The sequence below is a fragment of the Callorhinchus milii genome, unplaced genomic scaffold (assembly GCF_018977255.1).
Source record: "Callorhinchus milii isolate IMCB2004 unplaced genomic scaffold, IMCB_Cmil_1.0 Scaffold3, whole genome shotgun sequence".
Lineage (NCBI taxonomy): Eukaryota > Metazoa > Chordata > Chondrichthyes > Chimaeriformes > Callorhinchidae > Callorhinchus > Callorhinchus milii.
In genome coordinates, this window is record NW_024704744.1 from 3,096,230 (window position 1) to 3,114,441 (window position 18,212).

General features: G+C 49.4%; 1 protein-coding gene and 1 long non-coding RNA gene across 3 annotated transcripts; one reads left to right on the top strand and one right to left on the bottom strand.

Moving 5' to 3' along the window:
* Nucleotides 1-857: 857 nt before the first annotated feature.
* LOC103187030 lies at nucleotides 858-5,452 on the bottom strand. 2 transcript variants are annotated; one of them, XR_006084938.1, is made up of 2 exons: nucleotides 5,190-5,452; nucleotides 858-1,160 (listed from the first exon to the last, which is right to left on the bottom strand). It is a non-coding gene; the product is annotated as an uncharacterized LOC103187030 (long non-coding RNA). The 2 variants fall into 2 exon arrangements; XR_006084937.1 differs by lacking the exon at nucleotides 5,190-5,452 and adding an exon at nucleotides 1,350-1,654.
* Nucleotides 5,453-7,225: 1,773 nt separating this feature from the next.
* LOC103174079 (plasma alpha-L-fucosidase-like) lies at nucleotides 7,226-8,551 on the top strand. The gene is made up of 2 exons (XM_042333323.1): nucleotides 7,226-7,476; nucleotides 8,465-8,551. Exons 1-2 carry the CDS (start codon nucleotides 7,286-7,288, stop codon nucleotides 8,544-8,546), a joined length of 273 nt encoding a protein of 90 aa, XP_042189257.1. The 5' UTR covers nucleotides 7,226-7,285; the 3' UTR covers nucleotides 8,547-8,551.
* The last annotated feature ends 9,661 nt before the right edge of the window (nucleotides 8,552-18,212 follow it).

The following is an 18,212-nucleotide window of genomic DNA, read 5'->3' on the forward strand; positions in this document are numbered from 1 at the left end:
TTACTACTGCGCCAGTGAATTGAGGATTTTGTTTAAGACGGTGCAGAATTTTGATCGCGCTGTAAATGTCCGGTGAATCTGGAGCTACACGACTGCGCAGTACACAGTGACGGCCTGGAGTGCTGGATGCGCAGTGTAGATGGAGGTTTACTTCTCAACAACATTTACACAGTGCTCCTCACGTAGGATCATGTCCCAGAGTGCTTATCAGAGGCAGAACACGATGCCGAGCCGTGGGGAGGGGGAGGTGACCGTAGGCACAGTCAAAGAGGAAGGTCTTCAGGCAGGACCTGAAGGTGGGGAAGGAGGGGACAAGTCGGAGGGATAGAGGAAGAGTGGTCCAGAGTTTCGGGGCACAGTGGATGGTGGGACGGAGAGAACAATGGGCAACCAGGAGCCAGTCGAGCGGAGGTGGAGGGCTGTATGTTAGTTGTAAGCAGTTTGGAGAGATAGGGTGGTGCCAAGTCATTAAGGGATTTGAAAACGAGTGCGAGGATCATGAACTTGATGCTTTCAGCAATAGGGAACCAGTGGAGCCTGGCGAGACATGGTGTGTGGTGTGATGCTCACCCATGTCTGTATCTAATCTGTCCGGTAGCTGACCTGCGAGAGCTGTAATAATAATAATAATAACCCTTGCATTTGACATAGTGAATTATCTCGTTGTTGAGACGTCTCAAATTGCTTCACAATATATACTGTAAAGAGGATTGACTGTGCATTGTTTGGGTCAAATGTGGCAGCCGATTGCGAACAGCAGTGGCCACATACACTCATGGATTCAGTGACCTCTCTCTCTCTCACACTCTCTCTCTCTCTCACACTCTTTCTCAGAAACACAAAGACCAGACTGATCATGAGATGAATGATATTTATTTATTGCCCTCCGCCCTGTTGTTCAGGGAGTGGGTTACAAGCTACAGGAGGCCGGTGGCTGAGACATTGACAATCCCATCCTTTCTCCTGCGCTGGTGACAGACAGCGCTCCATTCCGCTGCCTCAGCTTTGCCTTCTTTATCTGCAGCAAATGCCCCCAACATCAGAGCAAAATCCAATACGTCTCTGTGTTGTCAGACACGAATCCGCGCAAACTCCTCCACGCCATTCACAATGCCGGGACGAACTTCGTATCACCACTCCAGCTCCACCTATAGCTGTAACTGCACAGTTACTCTCAGTTACACAGCGCCGCTCACACCACACGGACATCTCAGAGCTTCACAACAGCTCACACTCACACAGCGTCACTCACACCGCGCGGATGATGTGTGGGGAGCGAGTCGGGCGGGGAGTGCAGGGCTGGAGGGGGTCGGTGAGGAGGAGAGAGACGAACATTGGGGTTTACTCACCTCGACTGGTGACTCCCTGAGCCATGAACAGCACAGAGAGAGCGAGCACTAAGCAGTACATGGTCTCTGGAAGTCTGGAAGCCTTGTAAAGACCGCAGAGACACGTTGGTCAGAGACTGTATGAAGTTGTCTGAATATGAGAGGTATTTATCCCCTTCACATACTGAGGGCAGCGGTGACATATGCAAAGCACTCCGACTGCTTTCATTGCCAATGTGAGGGGTGTTTCACACTCGGTTTGCAAAATAATGAGTCATTTGTGATGATGGAGAGATACAAGAGCAGGTGCTCCATCCTGTGTTCTGGGCAACAGACCAATTCGCTTGCGGCTGTTTGAGGGGACGTTGTTGGTCTCCAATTGGCTGCCATGTTGACCCACAAAACACACGGTCACTGCACTTTATAGTGAAGAATTATGAGGGGATCTGGAAAGCATTGCCTGAAAGGCTGGTGGAAGCCGATTAAATAACAACTTTCAAGAGGGAAGCAGATATTTATTTGGGGAGGACAAGTTTGCAGGACTATGGGGAGAGAGTTGGGTAGTGGGATTGAATTGGATAGTACTTTTCAAAGAGCCGGCACAGACACAAGGGGTCGATTGGCCTCCTTCTTTGCTGTATAATCCTATTACTATGATATGGGGAAAATGTTGCTGTCTGAGACGGTGTTGATGTAATTGTGATTAGCACTAATGGCAACAATTGATCCCAACATTTTACCTTTTCAGTGACATGGTTTTTAGATTTGGGTCCATACTTTCCACTATTCCCGATGATTGACGATGGTGTAAGATGGAATTCCTGTGTAATTCCTAGTAATTGTGCTGCACATCCCATCACCTTCCTTGTAAAGTGAGACCCTTGATCCGAATCAATAGCATTGGGCTATTTGTTGTAGTCACTGTAACGTCGTGGCGCTGATTGATGTCCAGACGTGGGAGCATCATGTACTTTGTTGTAAAAAGTCATTCTGACACATTGTCGGAACCTCCCACAAATCTTTGTAAAACAGCAAACCATGTTTAACACTTTAATTTGATCCATGACTTGAATATTGATTATTCGCGACAACTTTAGAATTTAATTTATTAGCCAAAAATGTCGGGAAGAGGAATGTTTAAACGTAATGTCACGTCCTTGAAACAACAAGGTCCATGGAGCCAGACAGACATTTGATAATGATCCATCTTTTAACTGACCGTCTAAAAGTAATTCTTTCGTGGTGTGATAGGTTATCAAAACATAGGTGAAACCAAGAATCTATTGGAAATTGCATTGTCCCAAAATTGGCTAATAGATTTTTCACATTTCTAAAAATGTAATTCTACAGAGTCAATACTCTGGATTCACACAACATTGGACACTGTTTATCGGTTTGTGTTGTAATAAAACTGCTGAAATAGAGAAATCTGTCCTTCTTAAAACTCCTTGTTGCAGTAATGAATTTAAAGGATCTGGTGAGCAGGTGGTTAGTATTGTCAAGTCTGGATGTTACCAACTCTGCTCTCACTGAGTGTGTGTCTAACCATTATCACAATATCTGGGTGTTTGCATAGGACAAGGTGTGTGGCTGAATGAGCTCAGTCTGAAGTCAAATAAACTCAGGTTTGCAAATCTCCCACTCACACACAGAAGTCCAACCGACCATCTCACATCCCAACATCCGTATTACTTTAGGGATTTAATAAAGAGACCAATACATATGTAATTTCCTCTCCTATTTCCTTTAACACCCTGGGGTGGAACTATCAGGTCCTGGAGATTTGTCTATCTTGAGTCTCATTATTTTCTCCATTGACAATATGTTATATATATTAATTTTATTAAGCATTTCTCTTTGACTTATTTTTAGGTTCCCCTGTATGACTGGTATTTTGTCCTCAGCCTCTACTCTAAAAACAGTTGCAAAGTATCTGTTTAACAAGTCAGCCATTTCCTTTTTTTTTCGTCATATTCTCACCTACATCTGTCTTTACCGGACAATACATTTCTGTTGACCATTTTCTTTCTTTTCATTTATTTATAAAAGCTTTTACTAATGGTTTTAATATCCCTCGGAAGTTTTTTTTACACACCCTTTATGCTCCTCTTAATACTTTCTTTGTGTCCCTTTGTTGACTTTTATAGTTCTCCCAGTCCTCTGCATTCACACTTTTTCTTACATTTGAGTAAGCTTTTCCTTTAGCTCGATACAGCCTCTAACCTCTTTTGTCGACCATGGTCGCTTCACTACACGATGTGGAGCTTTTGCATTTTAGGGGTATGTACTTGTTCTGTATTGTATCAAATACTTTTTTCAATACTTCCCGTTGTTCTTCTGCAGCTTTACCCACTAACAGCTCAGCCCAGTTTACTGTGGTCAGTATATTTATCATCCCATCGAAGTTGACCTTACTTACACTTAAATTTATACCCTTGGTTTGGAAATCTCCCTTTTCCCTCTCAAATCCAGTCACTGTGTGTCAACGTAGCTCAGTCTCTTTGTGGCAGCCTGGCTCAGTTACTGTACGTCAGCCTGGCTCAGTCACTGTACGTCAGCCTGGCTCAGTCACTGTACGTCAGCCTGGCTCAGTCACTGTACGTCAGCCTGGCTCAGTCACTGTACGTCAGCCTGGCTCAGTCACTGTACGTCAGCCTGGCTCAGTCACTGTACGTCAGCCTGGCTCAGTCACTGTACGTCAGCCTGGCTCAGTCACTGTACGTCAGCCTGGCTCAGTCACTGTACGTCAGCCTGGCTCAGTCACTGTACGTCAGCCTGGCTCAGTCACTGTACTTCAGCCTGGCTCAGTTACTGTACATCAGCCTGGCTCAGTCATTTTACGTCAGCCTGGCTCAGTCACTGTACGTCAGACTGGCTCAGTCTCTGTACGTCAGCCTGGCTCAGTCACTGTACGTCAGCCTGGCTCAGTCTCTGTACGTCAGCCTGGCTCAGTCACTGTACGTCAGCCTGGCTCAATCTCTGTACGTCAGCCTGGCTCAGTCACTGTACGTCAGCCTGGCTCAGTCACTGTACGTCAGCCTGGCTCAGTCTCTGTACGTCAGCCTGGCTCAGTCACTGTACATCAGCCTGGCTCAGTAACTGTACGTCAGCCTGGCTCAGTCACTGTACTTCAGCCTGGCTCAGTTACTGTACATCAGCCTGGCTCAGCCATTTTACGTCAGCCTGGCTCAGTCACTGTACGTCAGACTGGCTCAGTCACTGTACGTCAGCCTGGCTCAGTCATTTTACGCAGCCTGGCTCAGTCACTGTACGTCAGCCTGGCTCAGTCACTGTACGTCAGCCTGGCTCAGTCACTGTACGTCAGCCTGGCTCAGTCTCTGTACGTCAGCCTGGCTCAGTCACTGTACGTCAGCCTGGCTAACTCACTGTGTGTCAGCCTGGCTCAGTCACTGTACATCAGTCTGGCTAACTCACTGTGTGTCAGCCTGGCTCAGTCACTGTACGTCAGCCTGGCTCAGTCACTGTACGTCAGCCTGGCTCAGTCACTGTACGTCAGCCTGGCTCAGTCACTGTACGTCAGCCTGGCTCAGTCACTGTACGTCAGCCTGGCTCAGTCACTGTACGCCAGCCTGGCTCAGTCTCTGTTCGTCAGCCTGGCTCAGTCACTGTACGTCAGTCTGGCTAACTCGCTGTGTGTCAGCCTGGCTCAGTCACTGTGTGTCAGCCGGGCTCCCAATCTGTACAGAACAACTCAGTTATACAACGCCACTTACACGACTCAGAGCTTCACAATGCCTCGCACTCACACAGTGCCGCTCACACCGCACGGACAATGTGTTGGGGGGGAGGGAGCTGGGGGGAGGGGAAGGAGGAGAGAGACGAGCATTGGGATTTACTCACCTAAACCAGGAATATCACACCTCCTATCCCTCGAACCTCCTCTCTTCTCACAGCACTACCCGCTGCCTCCGCCACCTGTGCAACTTTGCCCGACTCCACCACTACCTCACCGCTCAGGCCAGCAAAATGCGGTGCCTTGCTCCAGCTCTGCAACATTGCTCGACTCCGCCACTGGTTCACCCCTCAGGCCGCCGAAACCTTCATAAACACAATCGTCATCTGAAGGCTCTACTACGGAAACTCCCTCCTTGTCGGTCTCCCCAATTCTTAGATCGTGTCCTATCCCCCACCATCACCCCCCACCGTCGCTCGGCTCCATTGACATCCCATCCCTCAGAGGATAGAATTCAAATTCCTCATTGTCACTTTCAAAGCCCTCCACGGCCTTACGCCCTCCAACCTCTCTGACCTGCTGACCCTATCAACTTGCCCACTCCATCCGTTCAGCAAACTCCGGCTTGCTCCATGTCTCCAGCCCGGCACACCCTACCATTGGGGGCCTGGGCTTTCATCCTCTCTGCCCCCACCCTGTGAAACTCCATCCTACAGTCCCTTCACCTCGCTCACTCTCTTGCCTGCTTCAAGGCACAGCTCAAGACGCTCCTTTTCGACTCTGCCTTCAAATATTTTCAAAGAAGAAAAATAATAACAAAAAAATTGGTCACTTCAATCCATGGCTGTCGATGGGACGCTGCTGTGCGTAATTATTTAATTCGCCCACGAATATAAACTCAATTCACTTTGCAGTATTTTCTGTGAAGAGCTTTGACACGTCTCAGTAATATCAAAAGCGCTATATCAAATGCAAGGATTATTATTACTACAATTATTGTTATTATCATTATTATTATTATTATTCTTATGTGTGTGATATGGGGAGCATGTGCTATGCCATATTTGTCCCTCCTATTTGTCCCTCTTCCCCTCAGCTCCACCATCGGTGACTGTGCCTTCAGTCACTATGCCCTGAAACTCTGGAAGTCTCCCCCCCAGTCCCTCCGCCTTGCCCCCTCCATCCCCACTTTCAAATCGCACCTGGAGATCTTTCTTTTTGATCGTGTTTACAGTCACCTCTCCCCTTCCTCTCCCCCAGCCTCGGGGTCAGACTCCACCACTGTGAAGCGCTCTGGGACGCTACCCCATGTGAAGGGCGCTATATAAATGAAAGTTATTGTGTGTGTGGTGGTGGGAGGTGCTCAGGGCTATCGCTCTAGATCCGAAAACCTGCCATGATCACAGTCAGCACTGTGTGAAAAGACATGTCACAAAACGTACCTCTTTGATCGGGCTTTTGGCCATCTTCCCCTTGGCTCCCAGGCCCTCAGCGTCAGGTGCTTTGAGACGTCCTCCTGACGTGAGCAGCGCTGGATCAATGTAAATTGTATTGTAACAACTTGTATTGAACAGCATTTGGGATATAAATTCAGAACAACAACAACAACAACACAATTGTATTTGTACTGCGCCTTTCACGTCGGGAGGACGTTCCAAGGTGTTGGACAATCAATGTTTCAGACCGAGTTGGGGGTTGAGGTCGGGGAGGGTGGAGGGCAGGGGGAGGGAGGGTGATTGAAGGCAAGGTCAAAAAGGAGATGAGTCCTGAAGGAGACAAGGGAGCGAATATAAAAGTGGAGTCCTGTAGCGTCGTGGTTAGCACGCTCACTGCGCATGGGGCAGGAACTTAGGCAAGTCTGCTTCCTCCACACGCCTCTGGTTACCAGCTGTCAACAGAAACCTCGATTGGCGGATCGCTTTCTGCGGATAATAATCCCTCCAAAAAACAATTGGGTCACTCAATCTACGACTGTTTTGTGGGACACGGCCACGCGCCATTGTCTGCCGTGTTTGCCCCACAAAATATACAATCAATTCCTGATACGACGTATTCTCAATGACCTGATAAGGCGCGATATCAAATGCAAGGATTACTTTTGTCGTATTTGCGGAGCTGACGGAGAACCTGGTGGGCTGTAGGACCCAGAGGCGATGGACTTGGACTGTTTTGCTGGCAAGAAGACCTTCCTCTTCCTGCTTGCTTCCTCCTTCACTGAGGCATCTGCGTAGCGGCTGACGCTCTGTTGCTGACGGCCCCCGGGATGCAGGGCTGGAGCCTGATCCAGGTCTGGGCTCTACTGTCAATCAGCCTCAGCTGTCAATCACTGACGGACCCCAATTGGGGTCCCATCGACTCGCGGCCGCTACCAGAATGGTTCGACCGAGCAAAGTTTGGGGTCTTCATCCACTGGGGGGTGTTCTCAGTCCCCAGCTATGGCAGCGAATGGTTCTGGTGTGTATTTGGTTTCGTTCTCATCTAAACTCTGGAACTCTCTCCCGCAATTCCCTCCGCCTTGCCCCCGCCTTCCCCATCTTCAGGTCGCGCCTTAGGACCTTCCTCCTCGACCGTGCCTATGGTCACCCCCTCCGACCGGCTCGACGTCGAACTCCGCCACAGTCAAGCGCTCTGGGACGCTACCCCCACGTGAGGGGCGCTGTGTAAATCCAAGTTGTTGTTGTGCGTGTGTGATACGAGGAGCGTGTTTGTGTGTGTGTGTGATTGGCGGTGGGGTATGTGTGTGTGTGTGTGTGTATGGTCAGGCATCACGTGAACCTGAGTGTTGTTCCCCTCCCCCCAATGAAAAAGCACATCAGCTGTTTTGGAATAAGGAAGCTGAGAGGGGTGGGAGGTGCTCAGGGCTATCGCTCTGGATCCTAAGACCTGTCACGATCACAGTCAGCACTACATGAAAAGACATGTCACAAAACGTACCTCTTTGATCGCGCTTTTGGTCATCTTTCCCCCTTGGCTCCCAGTCCCCCCCCAGCGCCTGGTGCAGTATGAACAGCGCTGTATCAATGTAAATTGTAATGCAACGACTTGTATTGAACAGTGTTTGGAAGAAAAAAGTGGAGTCCTACAGTGACAGGACTTTAGGCAAATTTCCTTACTCCACACACCTCTGTTTACTTTGCAGGAAGTAGGAACCTGGTCGTTAGTCAATTAGCGAATTGCTTTCCAGGGGTAATAATCCCTTCAAAAATATCAGCCACTCTTCTACCGCCACCCTTCCCGCCATCCCTGTCCAACCCACCCCCCCCCGGGGTCCTAATCCCTGACTGTTCAGACCCTGACGAAGCCCCCCAGTGAAAGGCTTACAAATGTAATTTTGTTATGATTGGTTCTATAGATCGGTGGAACAGTCTCGAGGGCTGAATGGCTACACTGTTCCTATGTTCATGATTGATTGACTATTGATATGCACTATGATCTCCCGCAGGTATTACTGGCAGAAAGCAGAAGCTGACACCCTATGTGGAGTTTATGGACAAGAACTACCCTCCGGGGTTCAGCTACGCTGACTTTGCTCCCATGTCACGGCTGAGTTTTTTGATGCTGTCCAGTGGGCCGACCTGCTCAATGACTCGGGGGCCAAGTATGTGGTTCTCACAACCAAACATCACGAAGTAAATGTTGACTCACCCTTCTCTTGTCCCTTCTCCTCTCCCCCCCCTGTCTTCCTGTAGTATATTGGTCAGAGCACTCACAGCGAGAGGACCCGGGTTTAATCCTGGGCAGGACGAAACCTTAGGCAAGTTTCCTTACTCCACCCATCTCTGTTTACCCAGCATAAGTAGGAACCCGTTGTTAGTCGATTGGCGGATTGCTTTCTGGGGTAATATCCCTTAAAAAAAGAAAAATAGTTAAAAAAATTCCACGATGTTTGTGGACACTGCTGTAGCAATTGGCTGCTGCATTCGCCCACAAAATATACAGTCAATTCACTTAACATATTTCTGTGAAACGCTTTGAGACGTCTCAAAGATGTATGAGGCGCTGTGTCAAAAAGATTATTATTATAGTGCAACTCAGTCCGCTTTTCCTTTCGGTCAGCCGGGTGTCTGACACGTGCGGAAACCCCTTGCCATACTGCTTAATGCTTAAGAGTCACCAACCGAGCTGAGAATTCCACGCATCCCATCTCCACATGGAAACTCCAGAGATAGATGTCGGAATGGAATGCGCACTCTCTCCTGGAGGGATTGCTTATCAAATTCCAGAAAGTGTTAGCGGGGTTGGCAAGAGACATGGCTTGGGGACCCAGAGTGTGTGTTGGGGTAACTGCTGGAGGTGAGTGGGAGGATTTCCTGCCCCCAGTGACTGGTCTGCTCTTCCAAGTCCTGCCAATGAGCCAGGCCGGGGCTGTGCTGTCATCAGCAGTGGCCTGGAATACTGCGGACCCGCCTGGCTCAGGAACCGTATGGAGACCGTCACCGAGGGTTGGCTCCATTCTGACATTCTGTTGCATAACATGTCAACTGCAAGGATTATTATGTTACTTTGGAGTCAGTTCAGCTACAAGGAGACCCTACGTACCCAAAGGAGGATAGTCAGTCACTTTAGCTTAAATCCACAAAGTTCGTGAGCTCTGAGGTTGGTCGGTGTTCTCTGGGTTGGTGTCATTGATTCAAAATCCTCACATCTGTCTTCCCAATCCTTTACGCCCAGTACCTCCCCACCTCTCCAACCTGCTTACTCCCCAACCACACAACCGCTGCTCCACTCAATCGTCTCTGGCCTCCTGCTGTCCTCGTGCCCGCCATTCCACCATTGCCGTCCGCGCTTTCAGGCATTCCCCCGAACTTGACCTCTCTACTCCAATGCCTCTGCCTTGCCCCTCCTTCTCATCTTTAGGTTATGCCTGAAGACCTTCCTATTCACCATATCAAGTACTGTCAGTGCTCTGGACCGACTCTGGCATGAGGCGCACTATTAAATACAGTTGTTGTTGATTTGTGTTTTCAGGGTTTGATGCACATTGGCTGTATGTTCTCAGGGTTTGATGCATGTTGGCTGTATGTTCTCAGGGTTTAATGCAGTTGGCTGTATGTTCTCAGGGTTTGATGCGTGTTGGCTGTATGTTCTCAGTGTTTGATGCGTGTTGTCTGCATGTTCTCAGGATTTACTCTGTGGGGCTCGCAAACGTCCTGGAACTGGAACGCGGTTGACGTGGGGCCACGGCGGGACCTGGTGGCGGAGCTGGGAGACGCGATCAGAGGTAGAACGGATTTGAGGTTCGGGCTCTACCACTCCCCTCGGGGTTCTGTTCGACCCTGAGCTGTCCTTTCTTCCTCATATCCGCACCACAACTGGCACCGCCTTCCATCACCCCCAGAATATCGCCAGACTACGGCACTACCTCACCCCTCACGCTGCTGAAACTCTGGTCCACACCTTTATCACCTCAAGGCTGGACTATGTGAACTCTCTCCTCGCCGGCCTTCCCAGTAACTCCCTCCACAAGCTGCAGGTCATTCAGAACTCTGCAGCTCGTGTACTGTCCCGCACCAGGATTCACGACCACATCACTCCCACCCTCGCTCGCCTCCACTGGCTCCCCATCCCCCAGAGGATCGAATTCAAGATTCTCATCCTCACCTACAAGGCCATTCACGGCCTTGCTCCCTCCTACCTCTCCGACCTACTTCCCCCTACTTACCTGCCCGTTCTTCCGTTCCTCTGGCTCCGGTCTCCTCCACATCCCCCGCCCCAAACGCCCTACCATCGGTACCATTTCCCCCCTGCTCAGGCCCTGACCCAACTGTACAGCGCCGTGGGATGTCCTCCCGACGTGAAAGGCGCTCAATAAATGGAATCTTGTTGTTGTTATTTTTAGTTTTGGGTCCATACTTTCCACTATTCCCGATGATTGAGGATGGTGCAATATGGAATTCCTGTGTAATTCCAGCAACTGCGTTGCACATCCCATCACCTTCCTTGTAAAGTGAGACCCTTGATCCAAATCAACAGCACCAGGATATTAGTTGTAGTCGCTGTAACGTAATAGTGCTGATTGATGTCCAGACGTGGGAGCATCATATACTTATTGTAAAAAGTCATTACAATTTAATTTATCAGTAAGTATTAAGAAGAGTGTAAAGGAAGTGTTAAAAAAAATTGCAAGGGATTTTAAAACTAATAGTGAAAGCTATTATAAATATATTAAAGAAAGAAAATGGTCAACAGGAATGTGGGTCCGTTATTGACAGATGTAGGTGAGAATATAGTAAATAAGGAAATGGCTGACTTGTTATATAAATACTTAGCTACCGTTTTTACAGTAGAGGGTGAGGACAAAATAGCAGCCATAGAGGGGAACCTAAAAATAAGTCAAAGAGAAATGCTTAATAAAATTAATAGAAATAAAAAAATGTTAATGGAGAAAATAATGAGATTCAAGATAAACAAATCTCCAGGACCTGATAGTTCCACCCCAGGGTGTTAAAGGAAATAGGAGAGGAATTTACAGATGCATTTGTCTCTTTATTAAATTCCTAAAGTAATATGGATGTTGCGATGTGAGACGGATGGTTGGACTTTTGTGTGTGAGTGGGAGATTTGCAAACCTGAGTTTATTTGACTTCAGACTGAGCTCATTCAGCCACACACCTTGTTCTATGCAAACCCCCAGATATTGTGATAATGGGTTAGACACACACTCCGTGAGAGCAGAGCTGGTAACATCCAGACTTGACAATACTAACCCCCTGCTCACTAGATTTCCCAACTCTTTCATACCCAAGATGTAGATTATTCAGGACTCTCTTTGCGACCCCCAGTCCCCTGATATTCTGTCAGTTTGCCTGTCAGACCTAAGTAGTTCGATGTCCGCAAATTTCCTTCAGCTGAAAGTTGACAAGACGGAAGCCATACTTTTTTGCCCTCATGAACGTCGGAAATCTCACCTTTCTCACATCATCCACCCACCCAACCTCCGCCTATCACTTTCCGACCCGTACGCAACCCAGGCATCAGGTTCGACACCCAATTATCCTTCCTCCCCCACATCCGGTTCCTCACCAGCACCGCTTTCTTCCTCTCTGGCCTCAACCAAGTCATCCTTCTATTCCAGGTTAATCCTGGAGGCGAAAGGCAACCCCAGGCTCCACCATCAAACGGCTCCTCCACCCTCCCCGACACACCTCGCAGATACTTTATTCTGACTGTCACTGCGAGAAAATGCTGGACTTCCTCAAGTCCAAAATCAAGGGGTTCCCCTCAGCTGCCACTGCCCTCCCAACTTCCACCCCCTCTCTACCCCCACCCCACACAATTACCCATCCGACAATTACCCAACCCTCCTTCCACACCTTTGAACCTGTCACGCCCATCAACACGGTAGCCTCCATGAAGCCCATCATATGCTCACTGGACCCCATCCCCAACCCTCTCCTTCAATCCCAGCTCCACCTCCGTGCTCCACTACTCGCTGACAACATTAAACTCTCCCTGTCATCTGGCACCTTTACATTCTCCCTCAAACCTGAAACTGTCACTCCCCCTTGAAGAAACCTTTCCTTGACCCATCACAGCTATCCAGCTACGGGTCCGTCTCAAATCTCACTTCCTATCCAAGGTCCTTGAGAGAACCGTTGCCTCGATTACGGGAACTCCCTCATCATCGGCCTTCCAAAATCTTCCCTTAACAAGCTGCAGATCATCCAAAACTCTGAAGCTCGTGTACTCTCACACAACAAACTCCGTGACCACATCACTCCCACCCTCGCCTGACTCCACTGGCTCCCCATCACCCAGAGGATCGAGCACAAGATCCTCGTTCTCACCTTTAAGGCCACCCATGGCCTTGCCCACTTCTACCAACCTGCCCGCTCCCTCCTTTCATTGGGATCCGGCCTTCTCCATGTCTCCCGCCCGACCCGCCCAGGCTTTCAACATCTGTGCTCCCACACTCTGGAACTCCTTTCCACAGTCCCTTTGACTCGCTTCCTCTCTTGCCACCTTCAAGGCAGTCTCAAGACCCTTCTCTTTGACCGTGCCTTTTGGTCTTCCTCCCACCTCTCTGCCTTCCCTCAACTACTACATCCCCGTTGACCATGCTCGGGCCCCGACACCTGACGGTTCAGCGCTTTGGGATGCCCTCCCTATGTGAAAGGCGCTCTATAAATGTAACACAACATAACATAACATGTAGGAGCAGGAGTAGGCCATTCGGTCCTTCGAGCCTGCCCCGCCATTCAATCATGGCTGATCTTCGAATCTAACTCCAGCTAATAACCTGACCCTGTCTTATCCCCATATTCCTTAATCCCTTTTGCAACAAGAAATCTATCTAACTTAGTCTTGAATATGTTCAATGACTGAGCGTCAACAGCCCTTTGGGGTAGTGAGTTCCATACATTCACCACCCTTTGAGTGAAGAAGTTCTTCCTCAACTCAGTGCGAAAGGGCTGCCTCTGATTTTAAATTTGTGACCCCTGGTTTTAGTTTCTCCAATGTAATTTTGTTGTTGTGTTGTTATTGAATTGACTTCCACCAGACTTTCAGGCAATGCATTCCAGATCCCAACAACTCGCAGTGTGAAAACATTTCTCCTCATCTCACCTCTGTTTCTTTAAACACCTATTTAAATTGGTGTCCTCGGGTTAACGACCCACCCGTCATTTGAAATAGTTTCTCCTTGTCCACCCGATCGAATCACCTCATAATTCTTCACTGTGAAGTATAGCGACTGTGTGTTTTGTGGGTCAACATGGCAGCCAATTGGAGCCCAGCAACGTCCCCTCAAACAGCCGCAAGCGAATTGGTCTGTTGTCCAGAACACAGGATGGAGCACCTTCTCCTGTATCTCTCCATCATCACAAATGACTCATTATTTTGCTAACCGAGTGTGAAACACCCCTCACATTGGCAATGAAAGCAGCCGGAGTGCTTTGCATGTGTAACCGCTGCCCTCAATTATATTAAATTTTCCCTCATCCAGGACTTGATGTCTGACCGGCAGTCTGTCAGGACAGCAGTGGTCCTGGAGTTGAGGGTGGAGGCAGAACGATAGAGTTGGGTGTCATCCTATACATATGGAAGTTCACCCCATTTTCAGCGGATGATGTCACCAAGGGGGAGCATGTAGATATTAAGGAGGAGAGGGTCAAAGATAGAGCCCTGGAGGACGACAGACATGACAGTGTAGTGGCTGGAGGAGAAACTGTTAGAGGCAACAAAGTGGAGACGGTGAGAGAGATAGGATTCAAACCAGTCAAGGGCAGATCTGCGAAGATTAAGTAAAGAGGGGAGGTGGTGCATGAGGATGAAGGGGTCGACAGTGTCGAAGGCAGCAGAGAGGTCGAGGAGGACAAGGAGGCAGACGGCGCTCTGATCACAGATGTTCAGATTGTCATTAGTGGCTTTGACCAGGGCTGTTTCTGTGCTGTGGGCAGCGCGGATGCCGGATTGGAGGGGTTCAAAGAGGGAATGGCGAGAAAGAAAGGAGCGGAACTGGGACTCGATGACTCGTTCCAGGACCTTGGAGAGGAATGGGAGGTTAGAGATGGTGCGGTAGCTGGAGAGGAGGGATGGGTCTAGGGAAGTATTTTCAGGATGGGGGTGATGATGGCTGTTTTTAGGGGGGTGGGAACTGAACCGGTGGACAAGGAGAGGTTGATGAGTTCGGACAGGAGAGGCGCCAGAAGCTGGAGCTGGGAGATGAGGAGAGAGGTGGGGATGGGATCGAGGGAGCAGGTGGTCTATGGAAAACCAAGGACAGGAAGTCATGGGAGCAGTCACTGGCCACAGGGGCTGATGGGAGCAACAAAGACCCAAGGACGTTTCTTTTATCTTTGGGGGCTTCAGCCAGGTGTCTGACACATACGGAAGCCCATCACCATGATTCAGAGTATCTTCCCAATCAGCTCCTGCTAATCCTGCAAGCCCAAGCCCTATCGGGTAGGGTGGCCCTTACTGGACAAGCAGCGGGAAAGCCTGCAATATCAAAGGCAAGCGATGTGGTTTTAGCTGATTGGAATCAGCAGTTACCCCAACGCACACTCTGGGTCCCCAAGCCTTGGTTCCTGCCAAACCTGCGCCTAATACTTTCAGGAATTAGGTAAGTGTGATGCCTCCTTCTGGGGAGAGAGAGTGTGCATTGCATTCCCACAATGTATCTCTGGGATTTCCATGTGTAGGTGGGAGGCATGGAATTCTCACCGTGGTTTGGAAAACTCTTAAGCACAGTGATGGGTTTCCGTATGTGTCAGATACCCGGCTGAGCAAACTTAAAAAGATAAAACAGTGGCTGTCTGAAGACTTGGTGAGAAAATCTTGTCTGAAGATGTGTGAGTCAATCCCTTCATCGGCCAGGCACCCAATCCTCACACTTTGTGAATGAAATCTTCTGAGAGTGAATGGGTGAATTTGTGTGTGTGTGAGTGAATGAGTGGGTGTTGTGTGTGTGAGTGATTGAGTGTTTGTGTGTGAGTAAGTCAGTCAGTCAGTGAGTCAGTGAGTGAACAAGAAATTGACTGCCAGGTTTTGCCCACAAAACACAGTCAATCCACTTTACAGTATATTCTGTGAAACGCTTTAAGACGTCTCGACGACATGATAAGGCGCTCTACCAAATACAGCGATTATTATTAACAATATATGATTATAAACACAGGAACAGAAAGAGGCCATTCGGCCCAGAGACCCTGAGCCCACACTTTCCAAGTTCACGCTCAATCCGCAACTCAATGCCATCTCCCTCCCTCTCTCTCTCCACAAACCCTAATATCACTGTCTATGTACCTATCAAGTAATCATCTATTTGCCTTTTAAAATGATCCATTGACTCAGTCTCCACTGCCCTCTAAGGGAGTGAATTCCACACTCCCAACACCCACTGTGTAACAATGTTATCCCTCTGTCACTTCTAAACTGTTTAGCCTCAAGAAATGGAGTTTCTCTCTCCCGACGTCATGTCCATCGATTCACCCGAAATATATTTGTTTTCTCACTCCATTGCTGTGTGCAAACTCACTGCTACTTTTCACCCACAAAATACAGTCACTGCTCTTATAGTATATCCTGTGAAGCACTTTGAGACGTCTCAACGACCTGATAAGGCGCTGTATGAAATGCAAGGATTATTATTATTATTTTATTTTAACCAATTGTTGTTGCCCACAGCACAGAATCCGCCCTGGTCAAGGTCACCAATGACATCTTGACCATCTGCGACCAGGGCTCCCTCTGCCTCCTCGTCCTCCTCGACCTATCGGCCGCATTCGATACAGTCGACCACGCTATCCTCCTCCACCGCTTGCCCTCCCACCTCAACCTTCAAGGCCCTGTCCTTGAGTGGTTTAGGTCGTACCTCTCCCACCGTCTTCATTTTGTTTCCACAAACGACTTTACCTCCAGGCCCCGCACTATCTCGTGCGGTGTTCCTCAGGGCTCTGTCCTCGGTCCCCTCCTCTTCACCCTCTATATGCTCCCCCTTGTGGACATCATCCGCAGACATGGGGTTAACTTCCACATGTATGCGGATGACACCCAACTCTACCTTTCCTCCTCTACCCTCAACTCCATGACCACCGATTACCTGACAGCTGCCTGTCCGACATCGAGGCCTGGACGAGAGACAACTTTCTTCCGGTCAAAGTGCGCAAAACTGAGTCCCTCCTGATTGGCTCACGTCAGCGCCTCCGCACCTCCGCACAGCATCAGCATCCAAGGCTGCACTCTCCACCTCTCAAAGCCAGTCAGGAACCTCGGCGTTCTGTTCGACCCTGAGCTGTCTTTTCTTCCTCATATCCGCGCCACAACTGGCACCGCCTTCCATCACCTCCAGAATATTGCCAGACTACGGCACTACCTCACCCCTCACGCTGCTGAATCTCTGGTCCACGCCTTTATCACCTCAAGTCTGGACTATGGGAATTCTCTCCTCGTCCGCCTTCCCCTCACCTCCCTCCACAAGCTGCAGGTCATTCAGAACTCTACAGCTTGTGCACTGTCCCGCACCAGGCTTCGCGACCACATCACTCCCACCCTCGCTCGCCTCCACTGGCTCTCCATCCCCCAGAGGATTGAAATCAAGATCCTCATCCTCACCTACAAAGCCATTCACGGCCTTGCACCCCCCTACCTCTCCGACCTACTTTACCCGTTCGTACCTGCCCGTACCCTCCGTTCCTCTGGCTCTGGACTGCTCCACAGCCTCCGCCCCAACCGACCTACCATCGGTGGCCGGGCCTTCAGCCTCTCAGCTCCTAGGCTCTGGAACTCTATTCCCCAGTGCCTTCTCCTTGATTCCTCCCTTTCCTCCTTCAAGGCCGGTCTCAAGACCTTTCTCTTCTACCGTGCCTTCAGCTCCCCTCTCGACTCTCTACCCCCTCCTCGCTCCCTCCCTTCCCTCCCCTCACCCTGACTATTTGCCCCTTACTCGGGACCCGACCCAACTGCCCAGCGCCTTGGGATATCCTCCCAATGTGAAAGGCGCTCTATAAATGAAATCCCCCCCAAAAAACAACAATAAATTGGTCATTTTCAATCTGCGACTGTTTGCGGGACACTGCTGTGCGCAATTGTCTGCCGCGTTCGCCCACAAATATGCAGTCAGTTCACTTTGCAGTATATTCTGTGAAAGGCTTTGGGCGTCTAGAAGACGTGAAAAGCGCTATATCAAATGTAAAGATTATTATTATTATTATCTTGTTCTTGTTGTTATTGTTGTGTTAGAATCGCCACCTGGTGGTGGAGATGTAGCGCAGTTTGACTACGGTTACAGTAGAGCGGCTCTCCCTCTGATGGAAAGTAAACTGCACAACAGCACAGACTGTACAGTCTGAACATGATTTCACAAGATCATAGAATCATAGAATCATAGAATTGTACAGCACAAAAAGAGGCCATTCGGCCCATCGAGTCTGTGCCGACTCTTTGAAAAGAGCAATGTCAAGTCAGTCCCTCTCCCCAGCCCTTTCCCCATTACCCGGCAAACCCGTCCTGGACTATGGGAACTCTCTCCTTGTCAGCCTTCCCGGCCCCTCCCTCCACAAGCTGCAGGACATTCAGAACTCTGCAGCTCGTGTACTTTCCCCCTACTTACCTGCCCATACCCTCCGTTCCTTTGGCTCCTTTCTGCCTCGGCTACAAGGCCATTCACAGCCTCGCTCCCTCCTACCTCTCCGACCTACTTTCCCCATACTTACCTGCCCGTACCCTCCGTTCCTTTGGCTCCTTTCTGC